The 26,205-nt window shown below is 48.3% G+C and overlaps 4 protein-coding genes across 9 annotated transcripts; 2 read left to right on the forward strand and 2 right to left on the reverse strand.

Moving 5' to 3' along the window:
- Positions 1 to 451: 451 nt before the first annotated feature.
- Positions 452 to 7,232, reverse strand: Csnk2b (casein kinase 2 beta). 4 transcript variants are annotated; one of them, XM_090356033.1, is made up of 7 exons: positions 6,942 to 7,232; positions 5,548 to 5,630; positions 4,640 to 4,742; positions 3,770 to 3,885; positions 3,263 to 3,338; positions 2,944 to 3,133; positions 452 to 682 (listed from the first exon to the last, which is right to left on the reverse strand). In XM_090356033.1, the coding sequence occupies exons 1-7, from the start codon at positions 6,988 to 6,990 to the stop codon at positions 592 to 594; spliced, it is 708 nt and encodes a 235-aa protein (XP_090212159.1). In that variant the 5' UTR covers positions 6,991 to 7,232; the 3' UTR covers positions 452 to 591. The 4 variants fall into 4 exon arrangements, with proteins under 4 accessions (XP_090212159.1, XP_090212161.1, XP_090212162.1 ...); XM_090356035.1 differs by lacking the exon at positions 6,942 to 7,232 and adding an exon at positions 6,213 to 6,346; XM_090356036.1 differs by lacking the exon at positions 6,942 to 7,232 and adding an exon at positions 6,096 to 6,192.
- Positions 6,551 to 10,780, forward strand: Gpank1 (G-patch domain and ankyrin repeats 1). 2 transcript variants are annotated; one of them, XM_090355998.1, is made up of 3 exons: positions 6,551 to 6,843; positions 8,947 to 9,577; positions 10,166 to 10,780. In XM_090355998.1, exons 2-3 carry the CDS (start codon positions 8,952 to 8,954, stop codon positions 10,608 to 10,610), a joined length of 1,071 nt encoding a protein of 356 aa, XP_090212124.1. In that variant the 5' UTR covers positions 6,551 to 6,843; positions 8,947 to 8,951; the 3' UTR covers positions 10,611 to 10,780. The 2 variants fall into 2 exon arrangements, with proteins under 2 accessions (XP_090212124.1, XP_090212125.1); XM_090355999.1 differs by lacking the exon at positions 6,551 to 6,843 and adding an exon at positions 8,319 to 8,386.
- A 4,769-nt stretch (positions 10,781 to 15,549) lies between these two features.
- Positions 15,550 to 17,725, forward strand: C22H6orf47 (chromosome 22 C6orf47 homolog). Its single transcript, XM_090356023.1, has 2 exons — positions 15,550 to 15,963; positions 16,229 to 17,725. The coding sequence occupies exon 2, from the start codon at positions 16,316 to 16,318 to the stop codon at positions 17,171 to 17,173; it is 858 nt and encodes a 285-aa protein (XP_090212149.1). The 5' UTR covers positions 15,550 to 15,963; positions 16,229 to 16,315; the 3' UTR covers positions 17,174 to 17,725.
- Positions 17,726 to 19,331: 1,606 nt separating this feature from the next.
- Positions 19,332 to 26,199, reverse strand: Apom (apolipoprotein M). Of its 2 annotated transcripts, none has more exons than XM_090356041.1 (6): positions 26,069 to 26,199; positions 21,139 to 21,293; positions 20,836 to 20,909; positions 20,643 to 20,741; positions 20,360 to 20,458; positions 19,332 to 19,469 (listed from the first exon to the last, which is right to left on the reverse strand). In XM_090356041.1, exons 2-6 carry the CDS (start codon positions 21,189 to 21,191, stop codon positions 19,444 to 19,446), a joined length of 351 nt encoding a protein of 116 aa, XP_090212167.1. In that variant the 5' UTR covers positions 21,192 to 21,293; positions 26,069 to 26,199; the 3' UTR covers positions 19,332 to 19,443. The 2 variants fall into 2 exon arrangements, with proteins under 2 accessions (XP_090212167.1, XP_090212166.1); XM_090356040.1 differs by lacking the exon at positions 26,069 to 26,199 and adding an exon at positions 22,304 to 22,636.
- Positions 26,200 to 26,205: the final 6 nt, after the last annotated feature.

Consider the following 26,205-nt stretch of genomic DNA (forward strand, 5'->3'; position numbering starts at 1 on the left):
AGCCTCCTTCCCCTTAAAAGCCTGGAGATCAGGATGTGCCCCAAGCGCCATCTGCATTCATCCCACACAATAGGATCTATTTCCCACAAGCTGGGAAAGGCCAGGATGTGTCCACAGCTTTCTTAGATAAGCATTCCCCCAGGCACAAAACCAGACCTCTCTTCCCTCCAGGTCTATTAGACTTCAAAAGCAGAAACTGATAGCATTATTGATAAAGTCATTTATACTATAAACAGACAGCCACATCACAAAGAAAAGACATTTCATCAAGTCAGAAACCAGTTTTTTCTTAACCTTGTAGTTTCCTGTATCTAATATAGTATCTAATATAGGAATCCTGCCCTATTCCATAGTAAAAACCACCAATACACAGCTGACCTGGGGCATGGCAGCCCCTGGGGTCCAGCACCACCCCTCCCTCCCCAACCATAAGCACCAAGACTAACTCATGGCCTTTTCTTCCATTTTATTTCATATTCCCACCCCAATAATGGCTCCTTTAATTTAAACTAAAAACCATAGAGGGTTCCTGAAAGGGTGGCATCAAAGGAATGGAGGTGTCAAAAACCGAGAGACAAATGGGGTATAGAGTCAGCGAATCGTCTTGACCGGGCTCTTGAAGTTGCTGGCAGCTTGGAGTTGCAGCTGGTAAGCCATTGGGTGGATCTTGAAACCGTAGAGCCTGGACCAGACAGAGGTCAGAGAAGGAGCAGAGTGAGCCCCATTCTGGCTCTGCCAGCAGCCTGAATTCCCACCTCCCTCTACCAGCTCCTCCTCCAAGGGCTTGCTTAACGCTGATGGGCAGTAGCTCTCAAATCTTAATGCTCACAAATATTTGGCCAGACTAGGCACAGAAGTCTCAAGGGCAGGACAGGATCCTAGAGCTAAGAAGTTCAAAAATTAACATGAATGGGGTGGGGAGTGTGACCTAGTGGTAGAGTGGCTTGCCTACCATGCATGAAGCCCTGGGTTCCATTCCTTAGTACCACATACAACGCCAGAAGTGGTACTGTGATTTAAGCAGTAGAGCTATAGCCTTGAGAAAGTTCAAGGACAGTGCTCAGACCCTGAGTTCAAGCCCCAGGACTGGCAAAAAAGAAAAAAAAAAAAAATTAACATGGAAAACATCTCAATTCTGATTCACCAAGAAAAAAAAAGGCTTGAGGTGTAACTCAGTGGGAGAGTATGTGCTAAGCAAGGTCAAGGCCCTGGGTTCAGTCCCCAGCATGTGATCACACATGTGTGTACATGAACACTCACAGCACTCAAATCCCAGAACACACATAATGCTGTTTCAATATTGCTGGTGCTAGTAGATCCCACCTGTAATCCTACTCAGGAGGCTGAGATCTGAGGATCATGATGTGAAGCCAACTGGGACAAGAAACACCATAAGACTTTTACCTCCAATTAGTGACAGAAAAAACAAAAAACAAAAAAAACCCAGAAGCTGGGGGCCAAGGGTTTGGCCTAGTGGCAGACTGTTTACCTAGCATGCACAAAGACCTGGGTTCAATTCCTCGGTACCACATATATAGAAAAGCTGGAAGTGGTGCTGTGGCTCAAGTGGTAAAGTGCTATGAGGGAAAGCTCAAGGACCGTGCTCAGGCACTGAGTTTAAGCCCCATGACTGGCAAAAAAAAAAAAAGGGGAGCAGGCCAGGAGTTTGGCCTAGTGGTTAAAGTGCTTGCCTAGCCTGCACGAAGACCCAGGTTCGATTCCTCAGTACCACATACCTAGAAAAAAGCCAGAAGTGGTGCTGAGGCTCAAGTGGTAGAGCTCTAGCCTTGAGAAAGCCCAAGGACAGTGCTCAGGCCCTGAGCTCAAGACCAGGACTGGCAAAAAAAAGCCAGATGTGGCACTGTAGCTTAAGTGGTAGATAGAGGGCTCGCCTTGAGCAAACGGAGCTCAGGGACAGTGCCCTGACCCAGAGTTTGAATCCACAACCAGCAAAATGAAAATAAAATAAAAATAATAAATAAGTAAAATAAAAGTCTCTCTCACCTAGTTTTTAGTAAAAACTGATAAAGTAGGGCTGGTGGTGTGGCTCAAGTGGTAGAGTGCCTTGCCTTTCTAGGGCAAGGCCCCCAACTTAATCCCCAACACCAAACAAAATTATTATTATTTGGTGGGTCATGGGGCTTGAACTGGGCCTGGGAGCTCTTCAGCTCAAGGATACCACTCTACCCCTGGGCCTGGGCACTGTCCCTGAGCTCTTCAACTCAAAGCTATCGCCCTACCCTTGAGCTTGAGCCAAGCCCCACTTCCTATTTTCTGGAGGTTAATTGGAGATAGAGTCTCAGGTCCTTTTGTGCCTGGGCTGGCTTTGAACCTTGATCTTTAGATCTCAGGCATGAGCCACCACACCCAGCAAAATTATTTTTATTATATGTGTGTGTGTGTATATAATTTTTGGGGGGTGGGTGGGGTGTCAGTTGTGGGGCTTGAACTCTGGGTCTGGGCACTGTCCCTGAGCTCTTCAGCTCAAGGCTACCGCCCTACCCCCGGAGCCACAGTGCCACTTCAATTGGAGATGAGGTTCATGGACTTTAGTGCTGGGGCTGGCTTTGAACCACGATCCTCAGATCTCACCCTCCTGAGTAGCTAGGATTACAGGCATGAGCCACTGTGCCTGGCTTAAAAGTTATGCACATGAAAGGCACTGTTCTGGACTGGGGTGTGGCTTTGGTGGTAAGGCTGAGTTTAAAACAAATACATATATATATATATATATATATATATATATATATACATATACACACTGTCGGGCAGTATCTGCATTTCTACTTTATGGCTAAGGAAAATGAGGTATAGGCAAGCAAATAACTTCTGTCATTCACAGAAAGAAGCCCTGCCTCTGAACAAGCAGGTCTGCCCTCTCTTTTCTTTAGGGGATCTTTCGCTTTTCCTTTAGTCCATGGTGATTCTTTCCCTGCTCCCCACCTGGGCACAAACTGGTTGGCAGGTCGCTTGGGCCGGTACTCGGGATGCACCATGAACAGCATGTGAGGGAAACCGGTGCCGAAGTAGGCGCCATCTGTGTGGTGGTGCCTTGATGACTTGGGTGTGTAGACGTCCATGCACTTGGGACAGTAGAGCTTCACCATGGCTTCGCCTGGGATGTCTGAAAGGCCTGAGAGACAGCCAGACTCTGCAGGCCAGGTACCCCCCCAACTCCGCCCAACCTCCCCACAGAACTCACACCCAAACTTCTCAAGAGGTCTGCCACGTGGTGCCCTCTTTTCCCTTCTTCAACACTCACCGATGGGAAGCATTGGCTGGTTCTCACAGTACACACGAGGACAGTAGCCAAAGTCTCCCTGCTGGTACTTTTCCAACTGAGATGTGTAAAACAGAAGGTGTTTAAAATGCAAAGGTTAACTGTGGAGAGGCAACCTCCTTCACGGCCCAAACCATGTCTCACTGTCTTTAATGTTTGCCACCTCTGAGCAGAGACCCCTTCTCTGGCTCAGATGGCAACTTAAACTCCTCTACTGCCATTTTTCCCTTTAGGCAGGCTGCAAAACATCAGTACCATTTGCTATTTGTTCCTAGAGGACGAGGAGATTAATGCAGCTCCCTGCCCAATTTCTTTTCTCCTCCTTGAAAATTCTCCCAAAGAGGACTCCATTCCCAGGCCCAAGCTAAGATTCTTCCTTTCTCTCTTCTCAGGTGGATTTCTTGGTAGAGATGAAACTGGACTTCTTGCTGTGGGAACCTGTTTCCCTACTACCTCACAAGAAGTCAAATGGAAGTAGAGAGGCCTCACCATTTGGGCAATGCCACGATTTGTGAGGATGTAGCGGGCGTGGATCAATCCATAAAGCATCTCAGCTGCCTGCTCAATCAGGTCACTCTGGTTAGGGTTGTCTTCCAACTCTTCATCTGAAATATGGGCCAGTCAAATACAACCACATGTCTTTTGGCTTACCAAGGTACCACACCCACCCCCAGGGACAACAGCCTACTATGTTTACTCCACACCCACCAATGAAACCAATCACTTGGGCCAACAGTCACTTGGGCCTCAGACCCTCCCATTAACTCAAGGCAGTTGGGTCTTCTCTCTACATCTCTTCAGCCTCTGTACTCTTGTTTCCCTCCCAATTCCCTCCTCAAAAAATAAACATCAATTGGGGCCTGGAGTTTGGCCTAGTGGTAGAGTGCTTGCCTAGCATGCATAAAGACCCTGGTTCAATTCCTTAGTACCACATATAAAGAAAAAAGCCAGAAGTGGTGCTGTGGCTCAAGTGGTAGAGCTCTAGCCTTGAGAAGGTCTAAGGACAGTGCTCAGGCCCTGAGCTAAAGGCCCAGGACTGGCAAAATAAATAAAGAAAAATAAATATCAAGAATTCAATGCAGGTTCTAGACCGGAAGGTTCAAAAGCAGGAGAAAGAGCCAGTAAATAAAACTCACAAAGAAACAGGCATTATGGAACAGAGTTGCAGATTCAGAGCATGGTAACAAACATTACTGGTTACACAATCAGGTTAAAAGTTAGGTGGCAGATCAAAATAATGCAGGGTATTTGGGAATGTGGAGAACCGAAGGAAATTTTGGAATTTAGAAACAAATGTGGGACTCTAAGAAAAGTGCACACACAGAGACACACACCAACAGGGGAGGAGGGATGTCTCACCAGGTTCCAGGTCCAAGATCATGTCTAGAGCTTGTCGATAGTGAGGCACCTGCTCATTGAGTCCGGTAAGATTAAACTTGTCCTGGATGTAGTCTTCATCCACCTGTCAGGACAGGAAGTGAACAGGGAACCTGTATCTAAATCACTAGCTTTGACCTGGGCAGGACGCCCTCACTGATACCTGGACCTCAACAAACTGCACATGTTTCCCTTGGTTCCCACTTAACAACTCAGTAGTACTTGAGTCTCTCTCCTCAGTGTACGTAATGCTGCCCATAAAAAAACTCTGTCTTAGCAGACGCCTGTAATCCCAACTACTCGGGAGGCTGAGATCTGAGGATCGTGATTCAAAGCCAGCCCAGGCACTAAAGACTGAGAGCTGCCATGCCTAGCTAAAACTCTGTCTTTTGTAAGGACAAGCAGCTATAAGCATCTCTTTTAAGATCACTGTTTCTTGTTCTCAGAATCTCTAGTAACCAATTTTCCTTCCTCTTCCTGGCTCTCTGAGAACAATGGAAGTTGAACAGCTTAGTCTTTCAAGGTAACTAGAATCACTTACAATAACACATAGCTTTTGCACATCACAAAACACTTTAATAAATATGATGCTTTTCAGTCAGGTATCTTAAAAACCACCAGAAACAGACACTACCAATACTATTCTAGTAATACAGGAAAACGCACAGACTGACGAGTCCAATGTTAAATTGTTGCAGGATGGCAAAGCTATGACTTGGGACCGCATCTTGCTACTTCCATCATAGGTTAAGATGGGGTTAATATAGCACTCTTCCACGGCAGGAACAAGGACCCACAGAAACATATTAACACCAGAGTGGTGAATCTGAGGGAAGGTCTGACAAGAAGACGTGGAGCGGGATAGTCAAGGGACGTTTAGGAGAACTCACTTCACAGAAGAACTCATTGCCACGGAGCCCACAGAACCAGGAAATCCAGGACACCTCCTCTGAACTACTCATCTTCACGTCAGCTGCAAAAGAAAAAACATAAGCAAAGGCCTCACAACTCCCTTTTTGTCTCTGGCATCCTCCCTCCTCCCACACGTCCCTTGCAATCACACAAGACTTAGGGCCCAGCCTTTGTGAACGGACCCCAAGGCTGCGGGGCTCTTCTCTCCTCGGCTGCTTATTTACCCCTTGGCCACTTTTCTGTCCGGGGGGAGGAATCCTTCGAGGGCCCCCACCACTTGAAAGGTGCCGCCAGCTACCGACCCACCGCCCCTCTTTCCGCGGTGTCAGCTCCCGAGGGGTCTCGGGCTTCGGCTCCCCTCCCCCCTCACCGCAGGTGTCTGCATGTTCCCAGCGCCTTTCCTCAAGGGTCCCCAAGTTTATCCTTCCCGAGTACGGGCTGAGTCCCCCCTTTCCTCACAGTGGGGACACGTTAGCTGTCTTTCATGGGAGTCTCCCAGACATCCTCCGCCCCTCAGGCCACCCACACTTTTTCGGTGCAGGATCTGGTTAACTTCCTTCCTCGCCCCCACATCAAGGTTTACAGACTCCATGTGCCCCGCCCAGAGACAAGAGACTTGGCACCGCCACGACGTCGGACTCACCGGATGGACGGGGACCGGGACGGGGTGGGGGAGGGGAATCGCTGCTTCCAAGGAACGACGGCGACCGCTACAGCGCAGGCCGCGGACCAAACCGCGGCAGGCGAAGTAGGGAAGGGGGGGGGAATTGGGTAGAGGGGAAAGGGTAACGCGCAAGCGCCAAGGGTCAGTTGCCGCGGTGGACGTCGGGAGATGAAGTCCCAAAAAGGGAGAGAAATTTGTGAAGTCAGAGGAAAGCGAACTACGAATCCCAGAAGGCTCGGCGCACGACTCTGGAGTCGCGAGGCCTTTGAGGAAGCCGCTTGGGGGCGGGCTCTAGGCACGACCGGAAGCGGAAGCAAAAATAGGGCGTTCCGGGACAGGGAGCCTGGGAAATAGAGTCGTGGACTCCCAGGGCTGTGGGGCCGGGTTAGGGCGGAGATGGGGACTGGGACGCGAGCTAGAGCTGGCGGCGGAGTCCTTCCCCTGCGCTCCCCTCACACGGATGCCCTCTGCCGCCCTGGGGACTGGCTCCGCCCCGGGCCCACCCTCTGGGCCCTCCTTATTTGCCTTGCCCAGCGCTTCATCCGAGTCTGGCCGGCCACTGGGGGCCCGGCGCTAGAGTCCTAGTTTCCTGGCGTACATAAAACCCGAGGTGCGGCCGAGCTGGGGTTAAGGCGGGGTCCGGGCATGCTTGGGTTGGGGTAGACGGATCGGAGTGCTGTGAGAACCCGGACGAGACAGAATGCTAACCTGAGGGAGCGCCAGGCACTCTGCTACTCGGCCCTTTACACTTCTCCATTTCGTCTTAGGGCTTGGACGGGGCTGGTTTAGTGTGTTTTGTTTTTCAAACCCTGGTCTGAGGAGGGATGACAGGCAGGATGGCGTTAGTTCATTTCCTAGCGTCTCTGCATTCCACCGCTTTCCGTTTGCCTCTTCGGGGTCTTTTTGACTTGGAGAGTGGCTTCCCAGCTCCAGAAAGTGATGTTGGAGCAGGGGGCCACGTCGAGGGTGGCGAAGGGCATTGTGGGGCGTTATGCAAAAGCCGGACCCCAACCGACAGATGCCCCCAGGGCCTCGAGCTACCGGAGCACGCGAGGCGCTGCGCGTCTGCTTGGGAAGGTTCCAGGGCCGGGAAACTACACTTGTCGGTGATTTTGTTTTGTGGTTGCCACGCTTGCGTCTTTGCGCCCAGTGACTGTTGATGTCTACGCTAGGACAGTCCTGTTTTGCCCTATGGCAGCTGCAAAGCATTGGAGACAGAAGCTTTTCCCTGAAATCTTCCGGCATAAGAATTTGTTTTTGTTGGGATCGAGAGAGATTTTTTTTTTTTAAAAAAGGCTGAGCCGATGTCTCTTAATGGTATTTGTTATGGAATAAAACAATGGTCAGTGGTCTAGTGCAACGGGTTTTGTTGTTGTTTGTTTGGTTTTGGGTTTTTGTTTTTTTTTGCCATGTTTCTGTTTTGTGATTTAAGGACTAGAACCCAGGGTCTCATGAATGTCGAGCACATGCAGTAGTACTGAGCCATATTCCTCATGGAAGTTATTTGTTTGGAGGTGAGGTGGGAATTGATGCTGGTCTTAGGGCTTGAACTCAAGGCCTGGGCACTGTCTCAAAGCTAATGTTCTACCCCTTGAGCCACTGCTCCACTTCTGGCTTTTTCTGGGTAGTTTATTGAGATAAGAATCTCACTGACTTCCCTGCCCAGGCTCACTTCAAACATCCTCAGATCTCAGCCTCCTAAGTAACTAGGAGCTAGGATTATAGGCTTGAGCCACTGCTAGACTCAGAGATTTTTTTTCTCTTTTCTTTTTTTTTTTCTTTCTTTCTTTCTTTCTTTTTTTTTTTTTTTTTTGCTAGTCCTGGACTTGAGCTCAGGGCCTGAGCACTGTCCTTGGACTTTCTCAAGGCTAGAGCCTCAGCACCACTTCCAGCTTTTTTCTATGTATGTGGTACTGAGGAATCGAACCCAGGTCTTCGTGAATGCTAGGCAAGCACTCTACCACTAGGCCAAACTCCCAGCCCTCTTTTCTTTTCTTTCTTTCTTTTTTTTTTTTTTTGGTTGTTGTTGTTGGTGGTGGTGGTGGTGGTGGTGGTCCTGGGGCTTGAACTTTGGGCCTGGGTGCTGTCCCTGAGCTCTTCAGCTCAAGTCTACACACTACCCCTTGAGCCACAACACCACTTCCAGTTTTCTGGTGAGTACTTGGAGATAAGAGTCTCATGGACTTTTTTTAGTGCCTGTGCTGGTTTTGAACTATGATCCTCAGATCTCAGCCTCTGTCATAGCTAGGATTCTTTTTTGTGTGTGGGGGTCGTAGGGCTTGAACTCTTGGCCTTATTGCTGCCCCTGATCTCTTCAGCTCAAGGCTACCACCCTCTCCCTTGAGCCATAGCCCCACTTCCTGTTTTCAGGAGATTAATTGGAGATAAGGGTCAGAAGGTCTTTTGTGTCGATCTGGTTTTGAACCTTGATACTCAGATTTCAACCTCCCGAGTAGCTAGGATTACAGGAGAGTGAGTGCCACCACATACCGCTGGAGTTTTCTTTATTAAGATTCGCTATTAAAGGACTAAGGAATTTGTTTTACATGTCACCATGGGTCCTGCCAGCCTTAAATTGTAGACTCAGTTGTGAGTGTAAGGGTATTTTTTATTCTAAAGCTGCTTTTCCTCATGCTAGAAAGTCCCTGGAGAAATTGGTTGCTTGGGTCATCCTTTCCTTGTCTTATCTTTGTTTTCTTAATTTTCCCCAAAGGCATCATGTCCCGACCATCCCTTATCACATTTACACCAGCCACAGACCCCAGTGACCTATGGAAGGATGGGGAGCGGCAGCCGCAGCCTGAAGAGCCAGAACCCATTCTAGATGGGGCTGCAGCCCGGGCTTTCTATGAGGCCCTGATTGCAGATGACAGCTGTGTCCACGAGCCCCGGAGATCTCGGCCTGAACCTGCCCAAGAAAGAAAGAGGAAGAAAAGGAGAGCAATGAGGGAGGCTGCAGCAGAAACCATGGTCACAGAAGTATCAAGAAGACAAGAGCAAGAGAGATCCCTGGAAGCAGAGGACAAGATGACGCAGAGGATACTGAAGGCTGCCCAGGAGGGGAACCTGGCGGAACTTCGAAAGCTGTTGGAGCCTCAGGAGGCAGGAGGAGCTGGAGAGAATATCAATGCTCGGGATGCCTTCTGGTGGACTCCCCTGATGTGTGCGGCCCGAGCAGGCCAGGGGGCTGCTGTGCGCTATCTGCTTGGCCGAGGAGCTGCCTGGGTAGGGGTCTGTGAGCTGGGTGGCAGGGATGCAGCTCAGCTGGCTGAAGAAGCAGGCTTTCCTGAGGTCGCGCGCATGATCAGAGAGAGCCATGGAGAGACAAGGAGCCCAGAGAATCGGTGAGGGGGAGCCTTAGCCTATACCCATCTTTCAGTTTGTTCTACCCTTCTTGCACCCCATATCAGAGGTCTCAGAATAGCTGAAGGGACCTCCTCATCCTCCAGTGTTGGTTAAATCAAAGAGTAGAGTTGTAGGGGGGTTATTTTTCTCATGGGTTGGTCTTAGGCTGCAATGGATTAGCATGTACAGAGTATTAAGGCAGTGCTTGCCACACTATACAAATGTTCCGTTACAGCCATTGTTATTGTCTCTTGTTCAAGAGACACTTTTGTTAGCAAATATCCCAGCTGTTCCACTCAGAGTCTTCTGTGGCTAAGGGGAGAGGGGCTGTGGGTATCAATCAGTGATCAAGGCCTTTGGTTAAATCTCCAGCACCACACACACACACACACACACACACACACACACACACACACACACACACACACACACACACAGAAAAAACAACACAAAGGTGAGAGTGAGTGGGGGAGAAGGCAGTTTGTTCCTTTACAGAAAAGGCCTCTGTGTCGACCTGCCAGCCTCTGAGGCCTCTACTCTTTCCCTTTTCTTCCGCCTGACTGACCGTTTTTATTCGTTCTCTGCAGGTCTCCCTTGCCCTCCGCACAGTTCTGTGAGATTTGTGGTGCCTACTTTGAAGACTCCAATCACCGCTCGTCCACTGCTCACCTGCTGTTGCTGTCCAGGGGCCCCCGTCCTCCCAAGCTTCCTCTGGGTGTTCCTACCTCCAGCCCTGGTTTCAAGTTGTTGCTGAAGGGGGGCTGGGAGCCAGGAATGGGGCTGGGACCTCGGGGTGAAGGTCGTGCCAACCCTATCCCCACTGTCCTCAAGAGGGACCAAGAAGGATTAGGCTACAGTTCAGCCCTTCAGCCCCGAATCACACACTTCCCAGCTAGGGATACCCGGGCTGTGTCTGGGAAAGAGAGAGCCCCTCGAGTGGCCACCCTGAGCCGGAGGGAGAACAGAAGGCAGGAGGAGAAGGACAGGACCTGGGAGCGGAATCTACGGATGTATATGAACCTTGATTTCTGACTTGGCTGAAATCTGACCATAGTCTGGGTTCTGAAGTCTGAAGTTGGACCTCTGATTGGGCACTTTGACCTTAACTGCCTGGACTCTGTCAAGGTGTCAAACTTGCAGGTTTTGATCCTTTGTTAGAGGGTCTGAGAATAGAGAAATAAATCTTATCCTTTTGTGGCTTATTTACTTTTCTTTCTCTCTTTCTTTTTTTTTTTTTTTTCTTTTTTTCTAGTCCTGGGGACTGAACTCAGGGCCTGAGCACTGTCCTTGGGCTTTCCTAAAGGTTAGAACTCTACCACTTGAGCCACAGCACCACTTCCAGCTTTTTCTATTTATGTGGTACTGAGGAATCAAACCCTGGTCTTTGTGCATGCTAGGCCAACTCTCGGGCCCTGGCTTATTTACTTTCTGAAGATTTAGAGTAGTCAAACATCTGAGAACTGTTAGGCACTGCGGCTCACACCCATAATGCTAATCAGAAAGCTGAGATCTGTGGGTCCTAGAGGCAGACAAATCCCAGAGACTCTTCTCCAATTAGCAAAAAGCCAGAAGTAGAGATGTGGCTCAAAGTAGTAGAGGCAACCCTTCAGAAAAAAATTAAGAGATCTGGGCAGGTGTCAGTGGCTCACACCTGTAATCCTAGCTACTCAGGAGGCTGAGACCTGAGGATTGCAGTTTGAAGCCATCCCAGGAGACTCATCTCCAATTAACTACTCAAAAACTGTAAATGGTACAGTGTCTCAAAGTGATAGAGTACTAGCCTTGAGCAAAAAAGCTCAGGGACAGTACACAGGTCCTGAGTTTTAAGTCCCACTACCAACACAAAAAAAAATTCTGAGGGCTACCTCAGTCAAAAAAAGGAACATTTCCAAGTGATATAAGGTCACCTCCCTGCCAGGCCTCAACTCCTGCTAGGGAAACCTCACTTGTTTGAAACCCCTGAGCTAGAAGCTGCCCACGAAGCTGGGCATGGTGACTCATGCCTGTAATCTTAGCTACTCAGGAGGTTGAGATCTGAGGATCATGGTTCAAAGCCAGCCCAGAAACTAAAAAGTCCATCCCGGGCTAGTACTCAGGGCTTGAGCACTGTCCTTGGACTTTCTCAAGGCTACCGCTCTACCACTTGAGCATGCATGCTAAGCAAGCATTCTACCACTAGGCCAAGCTACAGCCCCAAGAATGGCATTTCTGACAACTCATGTCCTCTCTGACACACATGTCAATTCCAACATGTCATTTCTGACATGCATGCCAGTTTTGGTGCACACGTCATTTCTGATATGCATAGCTAGCGCAACACGCATGTCACATGTGGTGTGTGTCATGTTTGAGAATTAGGCAGAGGACCTGTTTACAACATGGATGACATGGGCAGGGGGCATGACATAAGCAATGCTGGGTTGATCGAGAAATGCAAGTCATGTGAGTGAGGTGATGTGAAAATCACATGATGCATATGTGTCATCTTCCACATGCATTTCACTCCTTGCAGCATTTCTGGCACATGTGTCACTTCTGACCTGCATGTCCATTCTGATACGCATGTTATGTCTGCTATGTCTGTTATAATGGTATGTGTGTGGTTTCTGATATGCATGACATTTCTGACCTGTTTCTGGCATATGTGTCATTTATGGCAGACATGCCATTGCCTGTCATACATGCTCTGTGTGACACATATCACACATGGCAGGCAATGGCATACATGTGTCATTTGATACACGTCATTTGACACATACATGCCATGTGGGACACATGTGCATCACATATAGCATGCACACTAAGAGCCATGGAGCCATGTCATGCATGCTATATACTTGTCATAATCATAATCACTTCCAACACTGGGAAAATTTGATTTCTTCTTTCCCTTACAGAATCTCTTTTTATTTTATCAACATGCTTCATTTATCTGGCTAAGAATCTAAGTACTATGGACTGAGAATAGGAGGGGTGGCAATCTTTGTCATGCAGAAAGTACAGGGAAGTTGGGAGTAGACTGGATACAAGGTATTTGAACTGATTATTGAATGATGAAGTAAAATCTTAGCAGGAAAAAGAGTTGGGGTAGAGATCCTTCCAAGCAGGGAAAATAAATCCACAGTGTTTATTCTCAGAATCACAGAAGTAGAGGCTTTGGGGGTTTTTGTTTTGTTGTCAGTTATAGGGCTTGAACTCTGAGCCTGGGCACTGCTCCTGAGCTCTTCAGCTCAAGGCTACTACCCTACTCCTTGAGCCACAGCCCCACTTCCAGTTTTCAAGTAGTTAATTGTAGATAAAAGTCTCATGGTCTTTAGTGACAGGGCTGGCTTTGAACCATGATCCTTAAATCTCAGCCTCCTGAGTAGGCTTACAGGATTGAGGCTTACAGGATTGAGTAAGATTACAGGTATGAGGCACTGCACACAGCAGAAAGAGATTCTAAACAAAAAGCAATCCAAGAAAATTCAGAAGAAATAGGATGAAAGAAAAAAGAATGCCAAAATCAGCAGTATTTTTTTTTTTTTTTGGCCAGTCCTGGGCTTGGGCTCAGGGCCTGGACTTTCTCAAGGCTAGAGCTCTACCACTTGAGCCTCAGCACCACTTCTGGCTTTTTTCTATGTATGTGGTACCGAGGAATCGAACCCGGGCCTTCATGCATGCTAGGCAAGCACCTTAACCACTAGGCCGAACTCCCGGCCCCAATCAGCAGTATTTTGGAGGAGTAGTTCCAGCAGGGGAAGCTTCTTGCCTGCACTGTATCAAAAACAGGCCAGGCCAGTGTGGCTGAGCAGATGGCTATGTGCTAGAAGGCAAGGAGCTGGAATTCTATCCGAGGAAGATCAAGGCCAGGAAAGGCAAATAAAGTCATCTATCATTCTTAACTCATATAATAAAGGTGTTTATTGTTCACATACACATATATATACACACACACACATATATATATATATATTACTACAAACAGACTAACAAAAATAAGGATCAACCTGTTAGAAGGGGAAGGGCAAATGGAGGAGGAATAAAAGGGAGAGGGACATGAAAAGAAGGAGGAAGAGTGAGCAAATGCAGCCATTACATTTACTGTTTATTATGTAAAAACTGAACTAACTACACAGTTTGAGGGAAGGGTCAGGAAGGGGTTATGGGAGAGAGTGATGGGAGGGATGACGCTGATCAAGATCGGATTATGTACTCATAACTTGACTTCTGAAACTGTAAAATGGAATACTATATGCCATTACATAACCCTGTAATCATTGCTCATCTCTCCCTGGTAAGTGACATAGAGTGAAGGGACAGAAGAAAGATGATTAAGGAGTAAAAAGAGACCCAGACAGCTTTCACGTACATGATATTTTCAAAGTCTATACCTCTCCAACATACAGTCATGGTTTGGAAATCCAAATGTGCTGTTGCTTTTTATATGATTCCATAAAAATAAAGTTAAAAAAGTCATATTTCCCCACAGGTGCTAAAAATGCTTTTTGGAGATCATGTGATATAATTGAAACTGGTGATGTTTTGGTGTTACTTACATGCCTCAGTTTACAAATATCCTTTGAACAACCAATCTATCTATCTATATATATATTTTTTTCCAGTCCTGGGGCTTGAACTCAGAGCCTGAGCAGTGTCCTTGGGCTTTTTTCTCAAGGGTAGCACTCATCACTTGAGCCACAGCACCACTTCTGGCTTTTCTGTTTATGTGGGACCAAGGAATTGAACCAGGGTCTTTGTACATGTTAGGCAAGCACTCTACCACTAGGCCAAACTCCCAGTCCAACTGAACCATATTTGAGAATTCATTTTGCTTTTTTTCTTAAAGTTTTATTTGTAATGTAAAGGGTATGCACAAAGAGGTTACTGTTACACAGGTCAGGTAATGCGTGAGAACTCCCTTTTTCTCCATCACATCTCCCTCTGGGATTTAGAAGGAGGGAATTCTACAATATAAATGTTACCAAGTTATGGGCCAGGAGTTTGGCCTACTGGTAGAGTGCTTGCCTAGCATGCACGAAGACCCAGGTTCTATCCCTTGGCACCACATACATAGAAAAAAGCTGGGAGTGGTGCTGTGTGGTTCAAGGGTAGAGCTCTAGCCTTGAGAAAAGTCCAAGGACAGTGCTCAGGCCCTGAGTTCAAGCCCCACAACTGGCAAAAAAAAAAAAAAGTTACCAAGTTGTGCAATTGCATCAATTGAGTCGTTGGTAGGAAAAATGGGGAATTTCCTCATTACAACTCTGCAAATGTAGTTCTCTGGCTCCAGGCGCACTCATCTTGACCTTTGGAGTGAGTGAAGATCTAGAGTGAGAGAAATGTATTATAGGCTTCAAGACTAGATGGTGTCCTTCTTGACTTTGTAAGCTGCAGAAGGCAAAGTAGCACAGGAACCAGCAGCATCATAAAAACTGATGGGCGAGGTGGTTAAATGAGTTCATAAATGAGAGGACCTCAGGTTTCTGATAAAACACCCGCGTGTTATTTATTCCAATGATTTATAGTCGCTTACCATTATTCATAAGCAAAGCAAATATAGCTTTCTGCAGTAATAACCACACAACACATCAAGCGCCAGGCAATCACTATTCTAGGTGCTTTGCATACAATCGATGAGTTTAGCATTCCCAGCGATCCCTGACTCGCAGGGCTGGTGATGAACACCCTGAGAGGCAGTGCTAAGAACACCCCGGAGGTTTGGGGGTGGGGGGGACAGGAGCTGTGTGAGGGGCTTCTGTCATCTTCAACCTGAGTGTGCTGAGTGGAAGATGAAGGAAAGCCCCCCCCCCCCCGCAGTCCCCCGGCAAGTCCTTTCGTGATGCCAGTGCGCAGCACGTTCCTTCCCCCAGCGCTCCCTCGGTAGTGCTCCCCAAGGTGGAAGAACGCGGGGACTCGGTGGGGGGGGGGAGGTGGATCCGCAGGCTCCGCCCCCGCCAGCTGCGGGCTCCGCCCCCATCGGATCCTCCCGGCCCCGGTGCCGCCGCTTCCGGGCTCCGCGAGGCTGCGGCCCCGACGCTGGGCCCAGCAGCGGCCCCCGCGCACCGCGCGCCCATGCCCGGCCTCCCCAGGTAGGCCCGCGCCCCGGGAGCTCTAGGACCTCGGAGGACATCTCGGTCCTGACCTCGCGGAGGCCTTGTTTCGGCCGCGCCCTCGGGGGACCGGCCACTTCGTAGGACTCCTAGACCCACTACTGGCTGGAGTTCGCTGGACACCGCCAGCCCACCTCCCAACGGAGACTTCCTGTTTCTTCCAGTCTCCCCGGGCAGCGGGGTCAGACTTCTCTGAAGACCAGAGGACCGAAGGACGCCCTGGCCACCTTCCCTCTTTCCTTTTCTGATGGACAATCGCCCTCCCTATTTCTGGGGCACCTTGGGGCGTGGTCTTGGTGAGTGAAACTTGGGGTGCTGCCTGCTGGGAAGGAAATCTGGAAGCAGGGTAATGGGGGTAGACTGTGAGGCTCTGGAAAATCTCGTGGGAGGGGGTGGTGAGGGTGAATGAATTTGGATATGCCTTTCTTCCTTGCTCCCAAACTGAAAAAGGAGAACAGGCCACTTGCCGCACTCAGGCTGCCCCTAAGGGAAGTGAGAAGCTCTTTCTGGATTCAGATAGGAAGACATCATTAAGCAGATATCTGTTCTGAACCCGAACAGATTCTGGCTTCTGAGAGACCCTCAAGAATCCAAGCAGTGCCAGGAAGCACTCCCAGATTTGGGGAGGCTCATTACACACCACCAGCCATGTTCCTCCAACGACTGGGTGGCTGGCTCCCTCGCCCTTGGGGACGTCGAAAACCAAGGAAGCCAGACCTGCCTGCCCCAGAACCCAAATGGGTGGACAGCTCCCCAGAGAATTCAGGAAGTGATTGGGACAGTGCCCCAGAAACTATGGGAGATGTGGGGCCTCCCAAGGCCAAGGTCTCGGGGCCACTAAGGAGCACTGAGCACCAACTTGAGCAACTGGGAAACAAAAGAATGGAGTCCTTCAAGTCAGACAAGACTGTCTCTAGCAATCAAGAGTCTGGGAGACTAGAGACTGGAGGAGCCATTCCAAGACTGGGATGGGATGCTGTGGATTCAGGGGGCACCAGGAGACCTGAGGTGTCCCCTGAAGGGGGATCGGGTTCCCCTGGGCAGGAAGTGCCAGTGCAGAAACCGAGCCGGCGTCAGAAACTGATGGGCTGGCTGCGAGGGGAACCAGGGGCTTCCCCACGGTACCTGGGAGACCTGGAGGAATGTCTGCAGATCTCCACCAACCTGACCTTGCACCTGCTGGAGCTGCTAGCCTCAGCCTTGTTGGCCTTATGTTCTCGGCCACTGCGAGTAGCCTTGGATGCACTGGGCCTTCGAGGACCACTAGGCCTTTGGTTACATGGGCTACTAACCTTCCTGGCTGCCCTGCATGGGCTCCATGCTGTGCTGAGCCTACTTACTGCCCATCCTCTGCACTTTGCCTGCCTCTTTGGCCTCCTGCAGGCTCTGGTGCTGGCTGTCAGCCTCCGAAAACCCAATGGGGAGGAGGAGGCCACTGATTGGGAGGGACAGGAGTTGGGAAGGGAAACAGAAGAGCAGAAGGGAGGCTCAGGGAATGGGCTCTAAGTGTGGAGTGAGGTGGGGGCAAAGGGCAAAGATGGCCTTTAGAAGATTCAGATTGTAAGCACAAGGACCTCAGGGATGGGTTAGAAGCCCTAGACTGTGAGGGTACAGGGCCCCCCTTCATACAGTGAGACATAGCTGATTACGCTATTTTTCTATGGACATTAGGGCATTGCCCTCCAATTCACCAGCTCTTGTTACTGTTTGCTTTTACATATCTCCCATGTATGTTTTTTTCTTTTTGCCAGTCCTGGGACTTGAACTCAGGGCCTGAGCATTGTCCTTGAGCTTTTTTTTTTTTTTTCCTCCCTCAAGGCTAGCAGTCTGCCACATGAGCCACAGCACCATTTCCAGGTTTTTACTACGTATGTGATACCAAGGAATCAAACCCGGGTCTTTGTGCATGCTAGACAAGCCCTCTACCACTAGGCCAAACTCCCCACCCCACCTATGGTTTTTATTTCCACGTCCAGTTTTTTCTTTTTTTCCACATCCACTTTTTAACAGTCAAAAGTAAATATGTCATGGTGGAGAATAAAGGCCAATTTCTATCTTTACACACTCTCCAGGAGTGGAGGAGACCAGATGTGGGGCAGAGAACTCTGTGTGGAGAGTGACTGAGGATCATAAGGTGTCCCTGGATCCTGGGCCAAGGACCATCTAGGAAGTGGAGCTACTCGGTGTCTGGGTGCCTTAAGATTTTTGGAAGGGGCTGGGCACTGGTGGTTCATGCTCACCCTAACTCTTCAGGATGCTGAGATCAGAAGTTCGTGGTTTGAAGGCAGTCCAGGCAGGAAAGTCCCCGAGACTGTTATCTCCAGTTAACCACCGGAAAAGCAGAAACGGAGCTGTCACTCAAGTAATAAAAACATGATTTCTTGAGTAAGAAAGCTAAGAACATGCCTGTGCAGCCTTCAAACCCCAGTACCAGCACACACACAAAAACTTCTGAAAGGGGTCAAAGGTGACCAGGAGCCTTCAGGGAGGATCTGGTACTAATAGGGCCACAAGGAGTGGGGATGGTATAGTAACATAGGACAGGGGTATTCCAAACAAGCAGCATGGGGTGAGGATAGTGCTTCTTGTTCTCATTCAGAGCCTAAGGATTTGCTCCTCACTCAGCAATAACTATGTCACACTAACTCGTAAATATACCACTACAATGTGAGAATACTGCTACTCTGTGTCATTTTTTTTTTTTTTCCGGTCGTGGGGCTTGAACTCTTGAGTCTAGGTACTGTCCCTGAGCTCTTCAGTTCAAGAGTACCACCCTATCTCTTGCGCCACAATGACGCTTCCTGTTTTCTAGTGGTTAATTGGAGGTAAGAGTTTCAAGGACTTTAGTGCCCCGGCTGGCTTTGAACCACAATCCTCCGATCTCAACCTCCTGAGTAGCTAGGATGACAGGCGTGAGCCACTGCACCCTGCATCTGTGTTCTTCTTGGTGTAGTCTGGCTGAGGGGTTAGGTGGGAGCAGGTTCAGAAACAGTGCTGAAATGTGGGGAGTGACATGGATGGCTAAGAGACAAAACCCATAACAAGCTGGGCATTGGTGGCTTGCACCTGGAATCCTAGTGACTCAAAGATAGACATTGTCAAAGCCACCCATAAGGCTCCACTTCCAATTAACTAGCAAAATGCTGGACTGGAGGCATGGCTCAAGTAGTAGAGCTTCAGCAATGAAGAGGAAAAACAAGTGATGGGCTGGGAGCATAGCCTAGTGGTAGAGTGTTTGCCTATCATGCACAAAGACCTAGGGTCAATTCCTTGGTACCACATACTCAGAAAAGGCTGGAAGTGGTACTGTGGCTCAAGTGGCAGATCACTAGCCTTGAGCAAAAGTGTCCAAGGATGGGCCGGGAGTTTGGCCTAGTGGTTAAAGTGCTTGCCTAGCATGCATGAAGAGCCCGGGTTCAATTCCTCGGTACCACATACATAGAAAAAAGCCGGAAGTGGTGCTGAGGCTCAAGTGGTAGAGCTCTAGCCTTGAGAAAGTCCAAGGACAGTGCTCAGGCCCTGAGCTCAAGCCCAGGACTGGCAAAAAAAAAAAGGAAAAACAAGTGAGAGCATAAGGCCTTGAGTGCAAGCCATGTTAACACCACAGATATATATATATATATATATGTATATATATATATATATGTACACACACACACACAGATGAGGACTAAAAATCATCTTTATTATTCTTGAAAGGGAGTTGAGAAGACTCCAGCTTCTCTAGCAACTTAGCTCCCATCATATCTGTCTGGGGGCAGAGATGAAGTTACAGGTCAGTTGCTAGACAGCTCGCAGGTCTCTAAGAAAAGGAGACAGAAATGAAGGAAGCAAGGTTGGTGGTAATAGAGTAGAAAGAACGTACTCTTTCCTCTTTCATTTCTCTGTGTCAAAACAAGGATCTTGGATGCCATTTCCTCATCCATATCTCATGCTTCCCTGCTTCCTTTTATCCAGTACAGACTTAAAATCTATCTTAGCCAGGTGCCAGTGGCTCACGCCTGTAATACTAGCTATTCAGGAAGCTGAGATCTAAGGATCTTGGTTCAAAGCCAGCCTGGGTAGAAAAGTTCCCCGAGAGAATCTTATCTCAAATACCAGAAGTGGCACTGTGGCTCTAGTGATAGAATGCTAGCCTTGAGCAGAAAGAGTCTCAAAAGTCAGCGCCCATGCCTTGAGTTCAAGCCCCCCAACCAATAAAAAAAATAGGAACAAACAAAAAAAATACTACTTTTTTTTTTTTTTGGTGGTTGTGGGACTTGAACTCTGGGCCTGGGGGCCTGGGCACTGTTCCTGAGCTCTTCAGCTCAAGGCTACTACCCTACCCCTTGAGCCATAGCACCACTTCCAGTTTTCTGGTGGTTAATTGGCGATAAGAGTCTTGTGGACTTTAGTGCCTGGGCTGGCTTTGAACTGCAATCCTCAGCTCTCAACCTCCTGTGTAGCTAGCATGACAGGCGTGAGCCACTTTGTCCAGCAAAACCCCTATCTTTTGAGTAGCCTTCTTGGTTCTCTCAGGTAACTCCACAGATTATCCACATCCCTCTGTCCCACCCTAGCTGTGAGAAGTGGATGTGCCAACACAGCCAATTGCCTTTGGCCATGCTGTCTGGTCACGTAAGTTCCTTTCATTCAGCACCCACAGGAGACTAGTGATTCCCAGGCTCTTCCTGGGAGATTGTAACCCCTCACCTTGATTCCTGGGAGTCACTAAGAAAGCTTTAAAATCCAAGTAGGAGGTCAGAGACTGAAATTCTTCCACACACTTCTCTGGAGGGTGTGGCAAGCGATCTGGAAGGGCAAGGTACAGTCAAACCTGTCAAGCTTCAGTTTCTCAGCACCCCCTCCCCCATAAAGGGAACTTTTTGGGAGCTCCCATCCCATTCTGGATTCCTCCAGCATCCTCCCTTCAGCGCCAAGTGAGGGGACCTCCTATTTTCTTCCTGTGACGCTTCATGCTTTCATTCCTACTCACTGTATAGGAGAAAGCGCTGGTAACCCACATCCGTCTCTTTCAGTATGATTCCACTTGAGCACGTGCTGAAGAAGAGTTCAGTCTTCATGTGAGGGCGGCCTGACAGGGGAAATGGGAGTCATCATGAGGACAAAGATGCAAAAGTAAGTGTAGGGATTAGGACTGGAGAGAGTGAGAGCAAATGGGAACCCACCTTCGGTTCTGAGATCTGTGCTCCCGTCAGTCAAGTTGTAGATCCACTGCCTGGGTATACAGTGCCCATTTTTCCTGCAGAAGATTGTGGTGGCAAGGATGAAAGACTTGAGCGCCACTTTATCCACATAGTCCCAGCCTCTATTCCATCCTGTACCTCCAGAACAGCTACCAGAGGGCAACCCGAAAGCTATTAGATTCAGTAAGCCAAAAACAGTAGATACAATGGTCAAGAGCCCAGATGTCAGTGGGGACTCACACTCTGGGTTCAGGCACCCTTTGGTGCCTTTACCTCGTCACTTACGTTCGGATGCCAGCACGAAGCTGAAGCTGCATGGGGACAGAGCTGGCAGCCATATTGAAGAGGATATTGTCCACAGAGTCAAAAGTTGACAGTTCCTTTTTAGTGGGAGCTGCTCCTGCGATAAAGTACCACTGACCCAAATAAGGATCTGGGAACTGAAGAGACAATGAGAAGGGCAAAAGATAGGTCACCACTGATTCAACATGGGATCCATCCAAGCTCTTCATCGAGCAAAATTAGGGGTGGAGGTGCTGGCTGCCTTCTTTACAACTTCTGATGACTCTACAACACTTAAGTAATTAAATGACTTCTTGTCTTCCCCAGTCAATATGGGTAATCCCTTCCTCCCTCCCTTATCCTGCTGTGTCTCCACATTGATTGCTACAGCCCTGATGATTTTCTTGCTTTCATCAAAACACTTACCCTCTTACTTCATTTCCCAGGTTTTTTTGCCTCTTTTTTTTTTTTTTTTTTTTTTTTTGGGTCGGCTGTGGGGCTTGAACTCTGGGCCTGGGTGTTGTCCTTGAGCTCTTCAGCACAAGGCTACCACCCTACTCCTTGAGTCATGGCACTACTTCTGGTTTCCTAATGGTTAATTGGAGATAACAGTCTCACTGACTTTAGTGCCTAGGCTGGCCTTGAATGGTGATCCTCAGATCTCAGCCTCCTGTGTAGCTAGGATTACAGGCATGAGCCTCTGTGCCCCTGACTTTTTAAGGCTAGCACTCTATCATTTGAGCCACAACTTCACTTCCAGTTTTTTTGGTCTTAATTGGAGATAAGAGTCTCATGGACGGGCTGGGAGTTTGGCCTAGTGGTAGAGTGCTTGCCTAGCATGCACGAAGACCCAGGTTCGATTCCTTGGTACTACATACTTAGAAAAAGCCAGAAGTGGTGCTGAGGCTCAAGTGGTAGAGTGCTAGCCTTGAGAAAAATCCAAGGACAGTGCTCAGGCCCTGAGCTTAAGCCCAAGACTGGCAAAAAAAAAAAAAAAAAAAAAAAAAATCGTGGACTTTCTGCCTAGGCTGTCTTTGCATCACAATCTTCAAATCTCAGTAGCTACAATTACAGGCGCGAGCCACCTCTTTTATTTTTCTGCTCATCATAGCTACCCACCCAAGACCCTAAAATACTACAGTAGACTTCCTCCATTCTTAGTTCATACCTGGTTCTCATCCACTGCCAGCGTTGTCAATTGATGGTGCTCAGGGAACTGATAGATGGAGTTAAGCAGAAGGCCATAAAGGTACACCACAGCTGCCCAAATTTGGTTGAACATCTTAATGGCCGGAGGGAGCTTGTGCTCTGGGTAGAATGACTGGTGCTTTAAATCCTCTTTTTGCAGAGGCCTGCTGCTCAGTCCAGTGTGCTTTTGGCCCCCTTGCCTTGACCCTTGACCCTTTCACCTGCTAATAAGTAACTTTAACCTTGTTTTCCCACCTACGCTTGGATTACCTACGTTCTTGAGGCCTTCCTCCCCCTTCTGGATGTAAGTACTTCATAGTGATATTGGCATGACAAGGGTCTTTGGAATTATGAAAGCTGAGTAGATGCCTGTGGATCTTTCAAACCATATCTGAGCTGGAGCTCTTCTGGGTTGTATAGTATTGAAGAGAGATGGCTGGATTGGGCCTTTCATTCATTCATTTAGCAGACTGTTTTGATTCTCAAATATTTGTCAGGAACTAGATAATCTCTGGGGAAATACAGCTGAGTACTCCCGGCCTTGAAGAAGTCTGTATGGGTAAAACCAGCTGTACAAACAAGTAATGCAGTACAACCTGATCAGTGCTTTAGAACTGGTATGAACCAGTTACTGGGGCATTGTGGGGTTCTCTCTGAAGATTGAGAGACTGGTATACACTCTGGAAAATCTCAGTGACATTCATTCATCCATTCAATATTTATTATAAGATTGAGGCTACTTAATCAAGTAGATAGGTATGGGTATCAGGAGGAAGGGTTCTACTTATTAGACTTGGGACTCTTCAGGTTCTGGTTCATACATGTCAGGCAAACACTGCATTTAGCCCTATGGCAACAACTGTATTAATCTCTATCTTTTTTAAATCTGCAAAATGGGCACACCATCAGATTATTAAATGAAGTAATGCTTGTAAAGTTCTTAGCAAAGACCTGCATATGGCTATCTAAAATAATCATTGTAATTAATAATATGGGTTGCAAAGCACTTATTATAGTTTCTGCTAATAAATTTTTTGTTTGTTTTTACCAGTCCTGGGCTTGAGCTCAGGGCCTGAGTGCTGTCCTTGGATTGGACTTTCTCAAGGCTAGAGCTCTACCACTTGAGCCTTAGTACCACTTCCAGCTTTTTCTTTTTGTATGTATGTGGTACCAAGGAATCGAACCTGGGTCTTTGTGCATGCTAGGCAAGCACTCTACCACTAGGCCAAACTCCTAGCCCCCTGCTAATAAATTTTTAATGGTGGTAGTAAGAATTAAGAGAGGCTGGGAGCCAGTGGCTCACATCTATAATCATAGCTACTTAGAAGGCTGAGATCTGAGGAGTGTGATTTGAAGCCAGCCTAGACAGAAAAGTCTGTGAGACTTTAATCCCCAGTTAACCACCAGAAAACAGTGGCACTGTGGCTCAAGTGGGATAAATGAAAAAAATCTCAAGAAACTCAGGTCCTGACTTCAAGCCCCAATATTGGCACACATACAAAAATCATGAGGCAGACATTGGATAGCGCCAAGTGGCTCGAGCAATAAATGCAATGAAAGATGGGACTTATTATAGGCTCTGCCATAAAAGCATTTGTCATTGAAGTGAGACTTGATAGAAGCTGGTGATTTAATTACAACAAAGGATAGGCATGGTGACTCAGGCCTGTAATTCTAGCACTAGGGAGGCAGAAATTCCTTGAGTTAGAAGCTAGTCTGGGCTATATAAGTTCCAGTTATCCTGGAACTTATAGAGAGACCCTGGCAAAGGGAGGTGGAGATGGGGGAAGACAAAAAAATAAAGTCCTCTCAAAAAAAAAAAAAAAGGCCAGGGACAGTGGCTAATGCCTGTAATCCTAACTACTCAGGAGGCTGAGATCTGAGAATCTTGGTTCAAAGCCAAGAACAGGAGACTTTTTTTTTGCCAGTCCTGGACTTGAATTCAGGACCTGAGCACTGTCCTTGAACTTTCTCAAGGCTAGCGCCCTACCACTAAAGCCTCAGCACCACTTCTGGCTTTTTTCTATGTATGTGGTACCAAGGAATCAAACCTAGGTCTTCATATATGCTAGGTAAGCACTCTACCATCAAAGTCTAGGTAAGCACTCTACCACTAGGCCAAACTCCTGGCCACAAGAGACTCATCTCCAATTAATCACTAGAAAAACAGTAAGTGGCACTGTGGCTAAAGGGTAGGGCAGTAAGTAGCCTTGAGCTAAAGAGCTCAGCACACAGCCCGAGTTCAAGCCCCATGACTGACAAAAAAAAAAAAAAAAGGCTGTTTGATAAGCTGTTTGATGAGGATTAATTATACTATACTATTTGGGGGTAATGTTTGTTTATGTGTGGCACTAGTGGTAGTAGACTCAGTGCACTGTGGCCTTGTGCACTCTAGGCACATGCATGATCTGCCACTGAGCCTCTTATCATTCGAGCTACAACCATTTTTGAAACATTGTGTAACAGCACAGTGCTGGTGGCTCACACATTTAATCCTAGCTACTTAAGAGGCAGAGATCTGAGGGCTGAGGCAGGAAAGTCTATAAGACTCTTATCTTCAACAGATTGCACAAAAAAGTGGAGCTGTGGCTCAAGCTCAAGTGGTAGAGCACTAGCCTTGAACACAAACAGGCTCAAGGATAGCACCCAGACCCTGAGTTCAAGCCCCAGGACTGGCGAAAATAAATAAAAATGTGAAACAAAATAGCTTAAAACCTCAGTCGCTGAGCTTAAGCCCAGGACTGGCAAAAAAAAAAAAAAAAAAAACTTACTGGAGGATGGGACTTTGACCTATGGTAGAGTGCTTGCCTTGCATGCACGAAGACCTGGCTTGATTCTTTGGTACCACATGCATAGAAAAAGCCAACAGTGGTGCTGTGGCTCAAGTGGTAGAGCTCTAGCTGTGAGAAAGCCCAAGGACAGTGCTCAGGCCCTGAGCTCAGTCCCTAGGGCTGGCAAAAAAAAAAAAAAATAGGGATAGTAGTGCTGAACAAGTCTGGTAGGTCTGGACTTGTGAGTTTTTAGGTTCATTTAATTATACTCACGTTATAGAGTGTATATAAATGCATCTCACATATTAAAAATACACTGGCACACATGAAGTGCTGGATACACCACATTTATCCTGGCTATAAACTAAGGTGGGGAAAAAGAGCAGGGTGGCCGTCATGCTTCCACCCTGCGAAAGCCCTTGGGCGGCTCCAAACCCCAAGGCGCCCCTTTTCCCTTGACAGCAATCCTGAAGGGCAGTGGCATGCTCAGTTTTCCCAAAACATGGAGCGCGCCTTCTAAGAGCCCCGTCGCCTGCAAAACGCCCTCCCCCGCCAAACTGAGTTCCGGGCCAACGACTCCCGCTCACACAGTACTGGAGCCCGCGAGCGGCCCCCAACTGCCCGGGGCGGGGAGGGGGGAGGCGACTTCCGGAGGCTCAGACTCCAGGGCGCAGTGGGAGGACCAGGACCGGGGTGGCTAGGACTGTGCCGCTTGCAGTCCTCTGCCTGCCAAAAGATGAACGTGTGGTGCATCATAATTTTCCAGACTCTAGGGCCCAATACAATTGCTCGTAGTCTCTCTCGAGCAAGAAGAGTCCCAGTTCCTTTTTTATTTTTTTCCCAGGCATTTATATAGACACCTCAACCTCCTGGCGTTTGCCCTCATACGCGTGCGTACTAAGGAAGCACGAACACAAAGTCGGGGGGGGGGGGAAGGGAGGTGCTTAATGTTACGCGTGCGTAGTGAGACTCACGCAGGCGCAGTACGGTCCCCCGGGAGACGGCGGCGGCGGCGGCGGCTCTTCGGGGTGCTCGGCTCTCTCCCATCCAGGCCGACCCCGGCCCGTCTGGCCCCCAGGAACTCCGTATTTGGGGCCACGGACTTTCTCAT

The sequence above is a fragment of the Megascapheus bottae genome, chromosome 22, assembly GCF_031878675.1.
Source record: "Megascapheus bottae isolate mThoBot1 chromosome 22, mThoBot2.hap1, whole genome shotgun sequence".
Classification (NCBI taxonomy): Eukaryota; Metazoa; Chordata; class Mammalia; order Rodentia; family Geomyidae; genus Megascapheus; species Megascapheus bottae.